This window comes from Bacillus rossius, chromosome 10 (genome assembly GCF_032445375.1).
Source record: "Bacillus rossius redtenbacheri isolate Brsri chromosome 10, Brsri_v3, whole genome shotgun sequence".
Classification (NCBI taxonomy): domain Eukaryota; kingdom Metazoa; phylum Arthropoda; class Insecta; order Phasmatodea; family Bacillidae; genus Bacillus; species Bacillus rossius.
Window position 1 is genome coordinate 3879700 of NC_086337.1, and position 17765 is coordinate 3897464.

At 39.0% G+C, this 17765-nt stretch overlaps 1 protein-coding gene across 4 annotated transcripts in view; it reads left to right on the plus strand.

Annotated features, from left to right (window-relative positions):
• LOC134535723 (breast carcinoma-amplified sequence 3 homolog) overlaps nucleotides 1-17765 on the plus strand; it is a 213312-nt gene that overhangs the window by 19368 nt on the left and 176179 nt on the right. For all 4 annotated transcript variants that reach the window (XM_063374937.1, XM_063374936.1, XM_063374938.1 and 1 more), the window contains exon 7: nucleotides 6945-7524. In XM_063374937.1, the coding sequence (XP_063231007.1) occupies nucleotides 6945-7524 (580 nt within the window). The remainder of the gene's footprint in view (nucleotides 1-6944; nucleotides 7525-17765) is intronic.

The window sequence follows — 17765 nt, forward strand, 5'->3', positions numbered from 1 at the left end:
TTTTTTTTAAATTTTATGATGACCCAAAAATAAACATAAATCTAATCAAACCATATTTACAATTTTTTACTCAAATCACTCATTTTCGTTATTTATGACTGCCATGTACATATCCACTTGGCAATCTTACAAACATATTTCCAACGATTTTCCACTCGATTCTGGTATTTTGACGTGAAAACGTCTAATAAATCGATGAACACCGGCTGCCCGCATGTAAAAGTGTCCCGTAACGCACATTGTCCCACTACGATGTGTCCCGTTACGCTCATTGTACACTTGCACCGCATCTCTCTTCCACTCGATTAGAACAACAATCGATTTGACTTTTCAATCATGTTTTCGTCATTTGAATTATTAATATTATGTAATTTAATGATTGTCCACCGATTTTCAGCACAATCGGTACGGTTATTTAAAAGTAATGTTGAATTTTCAAATACGTTTTTGTACGAACAATGATGTTTTACTGTTACACATAATAATTCTAATTACACCCGGGATCTTTTGCACAATGTTTTAAAAAATATTGTAACACATTATAAATAAGTTTGGTGTATTTGGGATGCGTATTTGTTATAAAATTGTATTATAAAAACAAAATAATATTATTCCCCTACGGTGCTGCCATCTACGGTGACAGACGTGAACCGAATGAATCGCGCTATCTAGCCTCTACCGTGGCAACCAGGCACTCGTTAATACATATTTTCCTTTGTTTATTGTGAGGGGCATTATTATTATGAATTATAATAAATTTTTGTGCCCGGGGCCACAATTGCATATCATTTTGAGCTCTGCAAGACATAAAAAACGTAAAATATTCTTGACTAATTTTAATCTGTGGTTTTCATTGCTTATTACAACAACAATTTCGGCAATAAAGTTTAATTATTCTTTCATTTTAAAAATCTGATTACTAGTGTTACAGCAACCACACACTACCATTTTGTTACAGCATAGCTCATAAATCAACACAAAGCAGATAGAAAGTTAATCACGCTAAATGCTACCATTTTTGTTACTTTGAGGTAGTGTAGGTAAATCAGATTAAGTACATAAATACTACCATAAATATTATACACTGCTGTAACGGTGGATCTTTTAGTTTCACAAGGACATGAGGAATGAACAGAAACAAGGTGTGATTCCTTCTGAATATAATTACTCCATATTTATTTAAGGACACTTATAACAGATATTAAAATATGTTAAAATACAATTTCAATTACATAATTAAAGAGCTCTTGGATATGTTAAAAAATATATGGGCCGGCCCTAAATTAGATTATTAAAGGTTTCCATTAAACATAAATAAAGAAATACAAAGAGTCTCAAACAATCCCACTGTAAACTCTTGAAGTCCAGAACGATATTTTTATTTAATTCTTATTTCTTCGAACGTAGTAATTTAAAGGTGGTTCCAAAAGGTTCAGAAATACTGTAGGACCGAAGGTCGGTGGCTCGCTGCCCGGAGTTCAGCAGTCAACATGGGGCCAGGGCGCCTGTTTGTTGAAAAGGAAAGGTGTGAAAATGCCAAGTCCGCATCCGGCTCTTGGACCCTGTCTGTGAACAGTCCGAATCAAACATGATCAGAACTGGTACACAGACAGTTAGCAAACTGGGCAGAAAATGCCCACAAAAAGATAAGGGGAGGTCGGGGAAAAAGCTGATAGTAACTCACCAGACAGGGAAGTGGGCTCCTAGGTTCTGAAGCGTAGCAAGTCCGGATCTGAAGATCACGGAAACGCGGGAGGCGCGGACGTTTCCATCATTTCAAAAAAAAAAATTATTTAAAGGAAGTAACTACTATGGTGAGTACTGTACTGACGGACTAAACTACTTAAAGAAATAATAGGGATAGCATCCCTTGTTTAATTGACTACATTGTCGGTTACGGCCGGACAGAAGTCTTGTAGTGCGTCTCGCCGATAATCCAACACAGTCCGTCTGGAATCGCGACGCAAATTGTCCGCGGAGGGACCGCGTCTGGTAATTAAAAGTGATAACTCAATCAAAAGGGGGGGGGGGGGGGGGGGGGGGAATTGGGCATCCGGACCGAAAGGTTCCGAAGTTCTCCGAGTGGGAATCACAAAAAACTCCGACTTCGATATCTCGAAGTTGGTAACACTGGACGATTTTTGTGCTACCTGTTGAGGGGTGTCTGAAACAAATAGGGATTGACTCGCTCGAGGCGTCTGCTCCAACCTGGGGCTAATGGCGCAGTCGGTGCTGCTGTCTGGCGGCCTACAGGGGAAAGAAGGAAGAAGGTTAGCAAAGTCGCCACCAGGTGTCGCGGGCGTTAGCTCCACTAGCTGGCGACAAGAGAAGAAGTTACTATTTCTGCCGCTAGATGTCGTGTGTGGTCCATATTTGCACATATTTTTTCTGTGGCAAATCGTCCTTGAAGTAGGCCACTCCTTGGCGAGTTCACGTCAGGGCAATGATCCTGGGCTAGATTCTGAGAACCCAAGGGTGGGGGACTGGGAGGTGAGGGTGGACAAAAAATCCAACGAGGCTGGGAAAGAGCGTCCTAACGTGACTTTCTATAAGCGAACCTATGATGTATGCGTGACAGGAACAGCTGGTCTAAGCTCGTCTCTGAGAAGTGGTAAAAAACTCGTCCAGAGCTGTTGTGTGCAAATTTAGTCATGGAGGGAAATAATATTACAAACCCGGGATGTGACAGCAAGCGGGAGAAATGTCATCCTGGCTTCTAACGACGTCTTTAGGCTTGCTAAAGGTCAGATTGGCCCCTGAGAAAAGGTGCCTCGGTCCACTGTCGCAAAGTTTAACTAAGTAGAGTACACCAGCCTAACAAAGTGTAAATCACCCAATTGTAACCAAATTATATAGAAAATAAAATTTCCAAAAATAATTTAAAATTATAATAACAATTTTAAAAAAAGTGCTGAAATACCCAATTTCCGGCACACTAGTATAATTTCAAGTATTTATTCTTTTATTATTAAAAAAAGTAGCATTTGTCGGCGAGTGCAGTAATAATAGGTTATGTTACAATTGACTAAAGAATTATGGTGATTCATATAATTGATGATAGATATTTGATTACAGTTTATTTATATGAAAACTTGTTCATAATTATATTTAAACTTTATAGCTAAACACCAGTTTTTAAAATTAATTACAAGTCATCTACACGTGAACTGTTTCGTCGACTGTTTATAAAGTGAAGTGAAAAGTTAATGTGGTTTTCATTGCTTATTACAACAACAATTTCGGCAATAAAGGTTAATTATTCTTGCATTTTAAAAATCGGATTACTAGTATAATTTCAAGTAGGCCTATTTATTCTTTTATTATTAAAATAAAAATGATTCAATTTTATTCATACAAGTATGCAATCATTTCATCAATGTTTTGTTATGATGTTGTCACATTAAACTATCGTCCGTAAACCGACTTTAGAGATAACCAAGTTTTTTTTATTTACTCTTAAATTTGTTTATGTTGCTTTCAAGGGGCAAGTCGCAGCGTCTATAGCTCATGGATCAATGCAGGTAGTAAGCTACTACTGCAAGAACATTGTGGTATCAATCGTAACTATCGATTTGAACATCGTGTCAACTACAGTGTTTAACATTTCAATCATAGCTCAAGTTTCTGTGTTTTTGTTGATGTACTCCATTGTCGAAGATAGTTTTTTTTTTAAATTTTGGTACATGATACAAAACAAATAAATGTTAATTACGGCAATTTTTTTTTTCCTAACCTAAATTAAAACTAAGTGTGTTTGGGAGGGGTCTGGATAAGGGACAGACTCTAAGTGCGTCTCAGGCCGAAGCCCATACGCTCTAATCATGCAGGGTTTAAGCCATGCAGGAGAGGTAGCATGCATCGTGTGCTAGGAGGGGGATTGGCCAGCCATGGTAGCAATTGGTGCCATGACCAACTCCCCTCACTGACTATTCTAGACTAAAAACTAACTTTAATATGTATAGAATTTATATTTTTAATACGCACATTCTGCTACCGTTTTGCAACAGTAGTGAAACAACTTTGATTATTTGGTGTATGTTTCAAATGCTGATTCAAGTTTTTGTTAACTTGTTTAGGAACATGTCCATAAATATGTAACTGTGAATATTTTTGTCACCATTTATAGATTGAATTTTACCTTGAAAATAGTTTTATTTGAACAAGTTTGGCACATGGACATGTATACTACCGAAATAAAATTGGGAAATGGGTAAAAGTAATTTCCCACTCAACATTTCAGGAAGTACTTGTTCCTGGTTTTTCGGGAAAAACTGTAATCCTGTTCAGCTCTACTTTTAATGAGTTGTTCCTAGTTGTAAGTGTAATTGACTCATTCAGCCCTAAATGTAAGGAACAATACTTGGCTATCCTGACATGCTGTACAGATGCCTGACTGTTCTCGCCCCTCTAGTGTAGTAACTGTGCTGGTAAGTGATAGTGCTGCCTGACCAACAAATGACAAGGGGGCAGTAACTGTGTTGCACCTTTACACTGTCCCCTCTACTCTTTGCCAGAGCTGAATGTGACAACTTGCGCACCTGGCCAGGATTTGTGTCTCATTTGCACAAAATAATAAATGCTTATTTTGATCTAAATTCCTAAAGTTGTGCAATTTTTCAGACGCATTTAAAGCCTTCACTAAGGGTGCAGGCTTAATTAGAAATTATAAACATTTGCGATTCGAAAGAAAAATAAATTAGTGTTAACAATAATAAAGGTGACTATTTCTTGTGGAAATTCATTGTAAATGTGTTTGTAATACACCTGCCTTCCAGTTAACGCTGTTTGATTTGCTCATTTTTAAAGTAACAATGCCTAAATTAATGCATGATTTGATGTAGCGCTATAACAGATTCAAGGTGGTGCTTTTCATTTTTCCATTTATGTGAATTTTTATTTCTGTGCACGCACAAGGCCAGTGGAACTTGTGAAGCATTAAATACAATGCAATGCATTAATAATGTGACAAATCCACAAACAATATTTGGTTCTATCCTTCCTTCATTGTGTGTTTACTTCAGCTCATTTAATATATTTGCGTGGTTTGTGCTGCGTACAGAGCAATATCGCAGACACCCGAGTGTTATGCCATCCCTCCCATCCCGCGTGTCAGCTGCGACTCAGGCTAGTTCACCTTGCACCCACCAGGGTGTGCTGGTGGCGAATCAAAGTGGGGACTTGTTAACAGATTAAATAATCCTTTTAAAGTAGAAAATGTTTAGTTAATGAATTTTTAAATCACAATAGTAGTGAAACATATCTTCTAAATTAATAACATGATTATTTCGTAACTCGGAAATGTTGTAAGCACCTACTTAGGTAATGCCCTGTTACGAAAATAATGAGGCTCAAAAAAATTTGTGTACTGTTATTTAAGTTTAGGTTGTTTCATCTCAAAATGTTATTCAAACGTTTATTTAAATATACTTCAAATGTATTGAGACATATATTAGTACTGGAAATTGATTTAATGGGAGTGGTGTCTCATTAGTTTGGCAAACACACTTTACCTGATTGGAAAATGAATTATTTTGATTAACATTCACTCTGATTGGAAAAAAGTATTAGGTAGCATTGTTTTATTAACGTTCTGTTTTCCTGGAACGAAATAGGGCATTACTCCAAGGGATGGTTTTATTGCCTATTGGGTACCTGGCCATCATAAGTAACTAAAACAAGTAGGGTTGTGCAAATATTCATAAGCATGAATAGTTGTGAATAGCAATTAATAAACTTTTCACATTCGGAGGTCCAATATTAAAAAAAATTGTGACTATTTATTATTTTGTAGTTCCAAGTGATTCGTTTTCACCAAATTTTAATGTGGTCATTTCTAATCTATGAATACATATATTCATTTGAACGTATACCATAAGGCATGTTTAAAATGTTTATTCTGAAAAATTTAAATTAACATTCGTAATTAATTCAACTTGTCCTGTTAGCTGAACGTTAGAAAATAAAAACACTACGTATTTCCAAATGAAACAGAACATTACCAGGAATACCAACACCTACTGTATTTTTAATGAATGTTTGCTATTATTTCTGAAACGTTGAAATAAATATTCCAAAAATTTGTTCAGTTACAGTAGAGCATCGTTTTTACGTATTTCAAGGGACCAGTGGGAAAAACGTAAAAAGGGGGAAATGTAAAAAAAAAAAATTATTTCTCACTATGATGGAAATGAAGAGAAGCAAATGTACACCACACTAAATAAAATTTCAGGGATGCGTATGTTTTTATACAATAACTAGGAACTTCCATTTCTCACATGGTAAATCCAATAAATCCATCCAGTCTATGATTTCTTGTTTTATATATATTTCTATTAGTTCTCAGCTGCTTCACCAACTGGTCAGTAAGAAGTCCGTAGGTGTGATGCTTTATGTTGACTCCCGTATCTTCGGACCCAACCCCGGCAGTTCCAAATGAAAACCTTCTTCATGGACGGGGGATAATATACAGAGTTATGGTGGCATGCACGGACGATAGCTCTTCCTTTTTAAATTACCAACATTGTGACACTAGCCCTCTCTGGTTACTATAACCCTCAACTATACCGTCCAAGATGGCGGTCAGCAGCCTGACCCTCCCACTCCCTTCCCACCCCTCATCCTGCTTTGTCCTGTGGCTAATTGGCCTGTGCTAAGATCAGCATTTTCAATCTACTAAAGTTGTGGAAAATGTGGTTTGGTTTTGCACTTTAGCAAATGAAACTGAGACAGTCACTTACCTGTTATCTAACGCTACCTCTGTCTGAAAAACCTACGAATGCAGATGCCACAGGCAAATTTGGCCGTAATAGGAGGCGGAGTCAACAATTCATCATTATTTTCTTCACACTGATTTTACATAAGAACATTAAATTTGTTAAAAAGTCTAAGATTGTTTCTTGATGTGATAAGATGAGGTTGCGAGTGGAGCTTGGTCGGTGTCGCAGGTGCAAGGCATGGCCTTCTCGGCGGACAGCCGCTGGGTGGCGGTCAGCACCATGCGCGGCACCACGCACGTGTTCCCCATCACGCCGTACGGCGGCGCGGTGGGCGTGCGCACGCACGGCTCCCCGCACGTCGTGAACCGCCTGTCCCGGTTCCACCGCAGCGCGGGGCTCACCACAGACGGGCGCAACAGCCCCGTGCCGCTGGCCGGAGCGGAGGCCCCCGCGCCGGGCCCGGCCGTGCCCCACCCCAACCCCCGCCTGCCCCCCTACCCGCACCCCACCGTCCTGACGCCCCTGGCCCAGCTGCGCCAGCCCTTCGCCCCCTCGTCGCCCGGCCCGGCCGGCCACCCCTCGGTGCGGGCGCTGGGCCGGGCGCAGTCCTGGGACGAGGGGCCGGCGGGCGGGGGCACGCCCCTCAGGGTGGCCGCCTGCTTCGCCCCGCCGCGCGCCTGGCTGGCCGCGTCCCCCACGGCCGCCCGGGAGCCGGCCAAGGCCTGCCGGAGGCTGGTGGACTCGCTGTTCGTGATGACGTGCCACGGCACGCTCATACAGTACGACCTGCGGCCCCGCCACGCCGCCGGTGAGTGCCTCTGCTCTCGCTCCCACCCCACAGCTGGGCATGTACACTACTGAAATAATGCTTTTATCTTTTTAAGAAATATTATCAGTTTTCTTTATTTGTAGTTGAATTTTTTTTAACAATTTATCTTTTTTATGATCTTGTTTGGCGACTATTAGTTACTCTGTGCAAGCCTACGCATCTCACACATGGGAATTGCATGCCTACGCATCTCACACGTGGGAATTGCATGATGGCTCGAATACGGTCTGGGTCTACCAGCATATTACCATTTTCCAAAATGAAACCAAGTACTCGCGCATGATCTTGCGCCCGGGTAACCTTTTCCGGGTTGACAGTCAGACCCGCCGCTCTAAATGCCTCCAAAACAGCCCTGACATGTTGCAGGTGTTCGGCTTCTGTTTGACTATAGATTATGACGTCATCTAAAATTTAGATAATAATTTACCACAAATTCTCCCACGTATGGTTTCAAAATGTTTTCCAAAGCGCGACATAACGCCTGGGCACCAAAACACACTCCAAACGGGATCTGCTCCCATTCATATAAACCTCATGGAGTTACAAATGCTAAAGCATGTTTAGTGTCTGGGTGCAATTTAATTTGGTGGTAGGACTGATTTAAGTCCAATCTATACTAATATTATAAAGCTGAAGAGTTTGTTTGTTTGTTTGTTTGTTTGTTTGTTTGTTTGTTTGTTTGAATGCGCTAATAGAAAAATTCTTTCAGTGTTGGATAGTACATTTATCGAGGAAGGCTATAGGCTATATTATATTATCATTAACATTAGGGATCCTTACTAAAAGTCCAATAAGGTAACCCAAAGTTTAAAAAAATGACCCGAAAAAATCCTTACACGGCGTGCGCTGCGAAACCTATTGATTATAGAACAAAACAATGTACTACCACTTTGCAGAACATATAATTGTCTTCAAATAATATTGCGTAACCATATGTCTAACTATTGTAGTTATCTCACAATTAGTGTTTTCTTTTATTTTTTTAAATAATTAAAATGCAGTCGCTTCAAAAACTCTTTATTGTGTACCTTGGTATTAATTCTTATCAAAATTAATTACTGCATATTCAAGACGAATTCAATACCTTTCTAGAACTTTTTGAATTATTCAATTCAGACGTTTCATTCAAAAGATATCGCGATATTTAAAATGTAAGTATTAGTGTTGTAGCCAAATAAGTATTAAGTATTGCACGCGCATGTATGACTAGCATTGAAGAGCTAATCTCTAAAGTGTACCCAGATGTAGTCCATATAGAAAACAAAGACTACCAGTGGATGTGTCAAAGGGCAATATTGGCAGTTTGAAACAGTAGCGTTGACATCAATAACATGATACTGGGTAAACTTTCAGGAGATAGAGTGAACTACAGGTCCATTGATAAAGTAATGGATGAAGAAGATGCGGTACAATATCCACAAGAATTTTTAAATTCTTTTAATCCGAGTGGCCTTCCCTCACATTCACTCAAATTAAAAACTGGCTGTCCAATTGTGCTGCTAAGGAATCTTAAACCACCAAATTTATGCAACGGAACCAGACTCCAAGTAAAATTCCTTCGCGATAACGTGATTGGTGCTACAGTATTGACTGGTCCAGCAGTAGGGCAAACAGTGCTGATACCTTGCATACCTATGATACCAACGGATTTGTCTTTTCACTTTAAGCGAATTCAATTTCCGGTGCAGGTATCGGTTGCGGTAACAATTAATAAGGCCCAGGGACAAACATTTAAGTACGTAGGAATAGATTTACGACAAGAGTGTTTTTCGCACGGGCAACTATTTGTTGCTCTGTCGAGATCTGGTTCGGGAGAAAATCAATTTATACTTCTGCCGGAAGACAAAACTAAAAATATAGTTTACGCAGAAGTACTTTAATATACCATTGGTTATGAGTGTTTTGAGAATAACCTAAAACTGTGCATCTACCATACCAATTCACAATACCCCCCAACAAAATCAACGCGGACAAAGTCGCGGGCACTGCTAGTATGGTCAATATTTTACCTTTTCCGAGGGTCTGGAAACTATCCTCGGTCCGACTAATAGGGAAAGAGTCTACTGGCATACGCTTTTGCAATTCACGGTAGTCCACTACGACCCTGTACCGCCTGGGTTTGTTCCGTTTTCCTACTAGGAAACACGAACTAGCATACATGTTTTTCGATGGGGTAATTATGCCCTCCGCCAGCAAGCGATCTATGTGTTGCTTAAAAACTTTGAGTTTCGGGGGTGCAACTTTATATGGTTTATGCCTTATCGGAACGTTATCCTGAAGGGGAAGAATGTATCCTTCCTCCTTACACAACCCCAGTTCCGGAGTTATGACATCACCGAACTCACGTTGTAGATTTTCAAGAGAAAGAGCATCTAGTTTTTAAATGCCTCTAAGTTTTACATCTCCTACAAGAGGAACAGTTGCGTCAGTGGAACCGAACTTTAGCTCACGGGAGTTCAGATCAACATAAGCCCTTGTGTGTTTCAAAAAATTGACATCAAGAATTACATTGAAAGCTAAATCCGGAATAATAGGAATTTAAATTTCCACCGAAAATCACCTATCTTAAAAGCCGTTTCGGCCTGCGCTTCACACTTTACAATGCCGCCATTGGCCAGGTTAAAAGGAATTGTCGAAACTCTCGCGATTATCATGGCTCCTTTCGGTGTATGACGTAACAAATAGTTACAACAAGACTGTTTTAGGAGTGTTGCAGTAGACCCTGTATCAACCAAACCTTGAAATGTAGTACCCCAAATGTTGATGGGAACACACGGGAGGTAGTCTGAACACATTTTACGTTTTACGTTTCTGACAAAATTTTCAGGCGGTTGATTTGTATCGTGCTTGCGCATGTGTTAACGTCCGTGGTGACTGCTTTGTTGAGTGCCGTCCGACGATAGGCACAGGGGGCCTGTAGAGGCACTTGGTAGATTGCCCCCATCGCATCCCATCTGAGAACCAATGGTTCCTACAGAATTACCTTGGGGCTTACTGGCACAACACACACGCATGTGTCCTAGCCTGCCGCATGGGACACACACCATGCCTGCCGGACGCCAGCCTGAGTAAACAGGGGTGTCACGGGTCGCGCCCACCTGACGGCCCTCCGTCTCCCTAGAGTTCCCGTAGCTAGGTGATTAGTCCTCCCACAAATAAAACACTTACGTATTCCTTGATCGCAGAACCCTTTAGATGTCACGCTGTGGGAAGTGCACCTTTTACCCTGTGTGTCGGATTTATCAGCCAACGTCTGCATTTCAACCTTAACGTGATTTCTTTTCACTACTTCACCCAATTCCTGCAAAGTCTTCAGGTTACTCATTAAACAATAGGATTTTAAATCATCCCTCATGTTATCAATCACTATTTCCACGAACTCTAGTTCCGGGAATGGCATACCTATAATGTCAACGTGTTTTTTGATATTGTTAAGGAATTGTACACTAGACTCACTTTGTCTTTAACGCCTACACAAAGACTTGCGTCCCAAAAATTCTTTACCTGCCGTCGGTCCCAAGCAAGTGTTCCAAGGTAAATTATTTGTACGGACCAAAATGAGAATTTCCCGTAATTCACTAGGCACGTACAATTGTAAAACTGAATACAACTCATTGTCTGTAATTAAATTAAGAGAAACCAATTCGTTGACAGCTACCAAAAACGTAATAAATTATCCTGGCGAGTATCCTGTAAAGTGGGAAACTTTTCAAACAACGGTGATAACAAATATTTATTAATTACGGGAAACTATTTGTGTTATCTGGTTATATTCTTCGCTGACGTGACCAGTATCTGTATCAGTTTTCTTGGCACTCTTACACACAATTTGTCGGAGCTGATCAATAGTAACGGTCTCTGCGTCAATATCACCCACGCCCAGGTCAGATAATACGCATAGTAACATAGCTTTAGGGAGGTTCTGGATCCAGGCTGTCCCTGTTAGCGACATGTCGGGAATACTTACACCGCCACGAGTCGGTAACCTTTGACAAGTCAAAACGTAAGCAATGAAAACTAACACCTGAAGGATAAAAAATGAAAAGGAAGTGGAATAGTTACTCAAACACCCACACATCTCTGCTAGCAGAGTGGCGCACTTGTTGTGGGGAGTTAGCCTGAGCTAAACGGCAACATTGAATTACGGAAAAAGGAGATGGCAGAGAGGCAGGTGATACTAAGTCACTTTCCAAAACGCTACATTTATTGCGGAAACGGGAGCAGGCACAAACACTTAACATATTAATTACTGACTCCTACAAGTTACAATTGAGTCTCTGTTACTTAACCTAATACGTCTCTTCATTGTCCCCATGAGGTATCACTACTTCGCAGTAATTCCCAGGACACGATTTATTAATGTCACTGTTTCCAGGGGGGCAGCGAACACCGTCCCAGTTCATTAAGCACGCGTATAGTTTTAGACGTCAAAACACAACGGTGGACATGGGCTGATCTGCCCCTCAGACTTTCCAGTACTTGCCTTTATAATCGCAGCCATCGGAGTCTGTGGTAAACAGGATACCACTCATGTGCTAGCTGTAGATACAGAAAATGGGCTCTACCACCAACAGCGGTGAAGTCCTGTAGCGACCGCTGGGCCGTTCAACATGGTAGAAGACTCAGGTGTGCAGTCCGGCTGTAAGCTCGCGAGCCGGCGCGTGCGCGGGCTAATACACCCGGCAGCCGAGTGATGTCACGTGTTACGTAACCGCGGTGGTCCACTGACGTACTGCGGTGCCACTTACACTAACGGAGGCCGCACGAGGCTCGGACGTCCCGGTCGTACACCCCGCAACAAAGTAATTTTGTTAATATTTAATATTTTCAAGGTTCTGTAATGGCTCACAATTACCGATAACGGCGATAACCTGACTACTACCATGTTATATCGCATAATCGTCGCACGCGAAAAATGTTGCACCAATATTTTAAGGCGTCAAAATTTGGATATTAAATCTCTCGTATAAACGTTGCATAATGTTTTTGGTCCCGCTATTAGATTCCGAGCGCCTTGTGTAGGTATTTTTTCCGTACATAACAATGTATTTTAAAGTAAAATCTATTATTTATTCCGACATTACCACTTACTTACAGTAGAACCCCGATTTTGCGAGCACGGATTTAACGAAAACAGCGATTTAACGTAAAGGTTTTCAGGAACCATCAAAAAACACAAATTTATTAAAATAATAATATAGATTTCCAAAAAATGAAAGTAAATTGTAATGGAATCTTATTAAAAAATACACACTGTGGTGTCAGTAATAGAATGGAGGTACTATATATTAATATGTGCCTTTGCATCATCTGTCCAAATATGAAAAAATTAAAAACAATTGTTCAAATTGCTTAAAAACTCCGGGCGCTGTAACTGAATTGCGTAGGTGCGTGCCATTGCGCGCGCCTGGATAGATAGACTGTCCGCGACACATGACGTCATGAAGGGTTTCTTTGTCCGCATCCCCCTTCCCTATTCTAACCCTGGCTTGACTCACCACGTTATCTTCCAAACACGCCCGTATAGTAACAGTGCTAGCCAATAAACACACGTTTCCAAATATTCCCTTTCCCATCCTCCAGGTTTTTTCAACTTGTGACCACGTCACACCAATACGCCATCATCATTATTCTCTAGATGTGTAAAAGTAACGAAAAAAAGCGTACCCGTATGTATTTGTTACTATAACAATTAGTACTCGTTACTATTGTATCACGTTACGTTACTCGTTATTTCTGATACCGCATAACATGCTATGTTATGTTGCAGCATCGAATCGAGTCGTATTGCATACGCGTACAGTATGATGTCGCGTAAATAATAATAAATAGAATATAAACAATTAACAATATTTGATAATTAACAGTTTTATTTAACCAAAAAACAATTAAATCTCATTAGAGCGGCTTTTTTATATTATCTCTTTTAAGATAAGAACCAAAAAACATGAAAATACGCTTTAATAAAAATCAAAAACAAATCATATTTCTAATTTGTAAACAATACTTTCTTACGTTGTTTCTGTCCAATCTCAAACTTTGTCTACACACACAATACCTTTAATAAACAATAAAAAACTTTGACGACGAATTTCCAAATTATACTTTACTTAATAAACAAACATCGTTCTTTTTAACGCAAATTTATCGAATATTCGCGCGCATGCGTAAAACATACGAAAAATGCGAGTAACGAGATGCAGCAGTGTGTAACGTTTCGTTACTCGTTTCTATAGCCCGTCCCACTCTTAGATTGCAGTACACGGCTTATGGCGCGCGCTGTTGCCAAATCTCTAACACATTACGAATTTCAGGAGATGTGTGTCTTTGTAATTCGGATCGAACAAGAAGCATTTTAAGAAATCATATCGTAATTTATAATATTTTATACTATTACACAAATAAATTTGTAATAATGCCGCTTTTATGTAAATTTCAAATAAAAACTACCTATTGTAGACAAAAATTTCTTATAGTTTTCTTTTATGTTCTAAAAATCCCATATATATATATCACATTTACATGGGCGCGATAAATGCCGTATTTTTGGACAAGTCATGTCCAAAATGATAAATAAAATAGGGTAATGGAAATTCTCGGTCGAGTAAGTTATGGGAAAAATCCGAACAATTGGGTTGAAATAGGGAAGATTTTTTGAAAAACAGAAAAATCGCAACAACTCCCATAATATGAATAATATCGCATCCGTTTTAACGAATGATAACTAGGAGTACCTAATGCCAAAAAATGTTTTTGAAATAAATTTTTGATACGACCAGCCATAACTGCATGGGTTCGAAAAATATTTTCACCGGACAAAAAAACGTAACTGCCTTGGTAGACACCTTATCAAATCTGTTTAAATTGTTTGTAAATATCATAATTATTTTCCAAAACTTTGTCTAAAACAATGTTTGATAAGATGCTTGGTGTTGAGAAGGATAGAAAAATAATTCAAAATTTTGTACCATCATCGCTATTAAATTCCTTCGTATTTATTTCATACATTTTACATATTATGTTCAAGATTCGATTAAAATATTTTTGTAACAACCATTACTGCAAGGGGAAGAAGAAAATATGGGTGTAAGTATATAAAAATCCCTTTTGTTCTAATGTAAAGAAATATAATCATCAAAATCTTCCTGCGCCTTTAGGCTGTGCCGATAAGGAATTTTTTTTTTAACTTTAACTTACAACAAGAATCTGTTCACACACATTTCATTCATGGGAATTTATACGATAAATGTAACGTTAATTTGATTAAGAAATTAATAACATCACATACCTTTTAATCACTATCGCTACCGCTGACCAATGTTGATACCCCTTCCATGAGAGTAGCACAGAGCTGACCAGAAGAATGGTAAGCTTCCTTAATTGCATTGCACACACTCATATTTTTTGAAAAATACTCAAATACATTCAACACAATCTTGCGCTCCCTCCCGCGTAGCCTACCGATATAATTTCTTTTCGGTGTTCTAACTTCCATATTTTATATGTACGTAATAAAAATAAATGTAGAAAATAAAATCACGTATGTTAATATATAATTTGTTTGTCAAAATTATACCTGTAACGAGTCACCGGACACAACGCGTTGCTTCGTTGCGAGACGCGATACTAACTGGCAGGCTGGATTTCAGAAATGCATGTCTAAGGAAATACATGGTTGACTATGGAAGCCATGTATTTGAAATTGCTTGCAGGACAGAACCCCACTTATCTAAACACACGACCCTGTTGCCTCTTACGACGGCAGCTTGTGAGAGAAACCTCTATTGCAGAGCGCTCTTGTACTGATAAGACACATCTTTAACAGCTATTTCCACGGAAACTGTAGAAGCTATTGAGATGGAGCTGCTTTTAAAAACTAATTCAATTCATTGTGAACATTTTTCACGCTTTCGTCCCCCATCTATCTTTAATAGAAAAAAAGTTTTCCGCTGGTCAACTTTTTGATGTGTCAGTTTGTGAGAAAATGCATTTCAATATATTAAAAAAAATATTTAAGTGATACCTGTACAGTTTTTGTCTTAACATGTTCGGTGGTGTCCTAAGGCATTAATTTATTATTAAAAAAAATCTGAATGAAATACACATGTAGGTTATTTTTTTTTATGTGAAACATCTTGGAATACTTCAAAACAGTTTGCAGTGAATAATTTATGTTTTTTAATTTTTTCGGACACTTAAAATATTGTTAAGTATTCAAAATAAGCATTGCCTGGTGCGTATTTCGATGCTATACAATATGAAAAAAAGCTTTGTCCAAAAATTAAAATTTTAGTTTCGTTTGATGTTTGGCAACAACGCACGAAGAAACAAAGACAGCGCTAACGGCAATCGGCGTGTGTTAGAGAGAGAGAGAATGCGCCCATTTACTTCCACCCTGCAATCTAAGAGTGGGATGCTCTATAGATGGCGCACCCGTTACTCAGTACCGAATACATATGGTTTTCTAGAGGTCTATTATTCTCAGTAAGAGCTTTGTGCGCGGTGTTTAGTTTTTGGAATACTTTTTTATAAGTGCTGTTCGGACTTCGATTTTTTTTCTTTTCTTCTTGGATTTTTAATACAGATTGCGATTGGAATTGACTACACTGCTTGTTGACGACCTGCTTAGCTTTTTTATTGGTACATGACTTTATTTACTAACCATTTCTTTCTGGGGATTGTAAATAATTAATCATTGGTATCAAGACATCAAGATGAACGCAAATTTGAACATGTCAAGGCAGCGAGAAAACTGGTGCGTGTACCAATAAACTGGTATTAGAACTGGACAAAACTGGAACACGGGCGGTGGAGCTTTTATTTTTTCCCGCTAAGCTCGCGTCTATTGGCTGGCTGCTGATGGAAGGTCATGTGCGCAGCTCAGCGAACAAAGAGAGTCAGCCGGCGGCTACGCCGCGCCGTAACAGCAGCTGACCGAGTACAATGACCTTTCTCCGCGTACGGCGCGCTATTGACGGTAAATTTCCATCAATTTGTGGCCATTTTTTTTAAATTTTTTACTGTTATGCAATATGTATGTAGCTCGTATTTGTTATAAACGCTGCAGATTGCGACTGTATTTTAATAAACTTTAACGTATTTCTTACACTTTTCATATTTTTAAACTTTTTTTTTATTTTATGCCTCATTTTTCACGGTTTCTGAAAATCTGTATGTACGACCGAGGTGTACGTACGAACCGGGGGCCGTACGAGCGAGATCAAAAACGTTGAAGATGGAAAGTTGACAAAGTCTGAGTTAGCAAAGCAGCGTCGACCCTGTCTACGATATAGAAACGTAGGAACGCGATTATGAGTGCGGGGGTCATTGAAAATCAGTAAATCGGATTTAACGAAACATTGATTTAGAGTAAATATTTTCTGTAACCATAGTACTTCTTTTAATCGGGGTTCTACTGTATTTAATTAACGGAAATACGTAGTTGTCTGATGTTTTAAACGTTATAACCTTTATCTGTTCGTTTGCATGGCCGCGGTGTACCACTTACAAGAATGTAGCCAGCGCTAGTTGGCCTCATTCATTTTTGGTTATGTTGCTTCCCGTATAGAGCGCGCACACATAGTCGAATATCGATATCTCACCTATTACATGCAACGTGCGTTCTCTGTCGAGTGCCGAGTGAACTACATTTGATGGCCCGCACTCTTTCGTGGTAAGTGTGTACTACAACGATAGTAGTTATGCGTTGGTTCAGGCTCACATTCGTGTCACAGATTATATTATTTTATTTAAAGTTGATGAAAGGTTTTTGTTGCATGACTTATTAAATAATTATTAAATAAACATACTTTTCATTAATTGGTGTTATTTTTATAAATAACTTAATCTAACAATTTTTTTTTCTCATAAAAATCGCACTCCTACTTTTCAAACTTGATTTTAGTATAAAATGTGCTACGATTATGCGATAAAACACTGTACTTTCAATCACTAACGAGATTAACATTTTCTGTGTGTTTAGCTGGTATCACTGTATATTAATTGGTAACATAGTTTGCTTACGCAGCTACTATTCAGTTGTAGGGTTTAAATGCACACTTTCGTGATAATATTTTTGTGACCTCAATGTAAAAACACTTGATAAAAATAGGTAATCAGGTTTATTTAACTCCATAGTGCTTTACGGTAAACCTATTACAGGTGTGAACAATTCCACTTGTACTTGCTGTTGAGATATTAGTCGTGTAGGAGATGTTTGT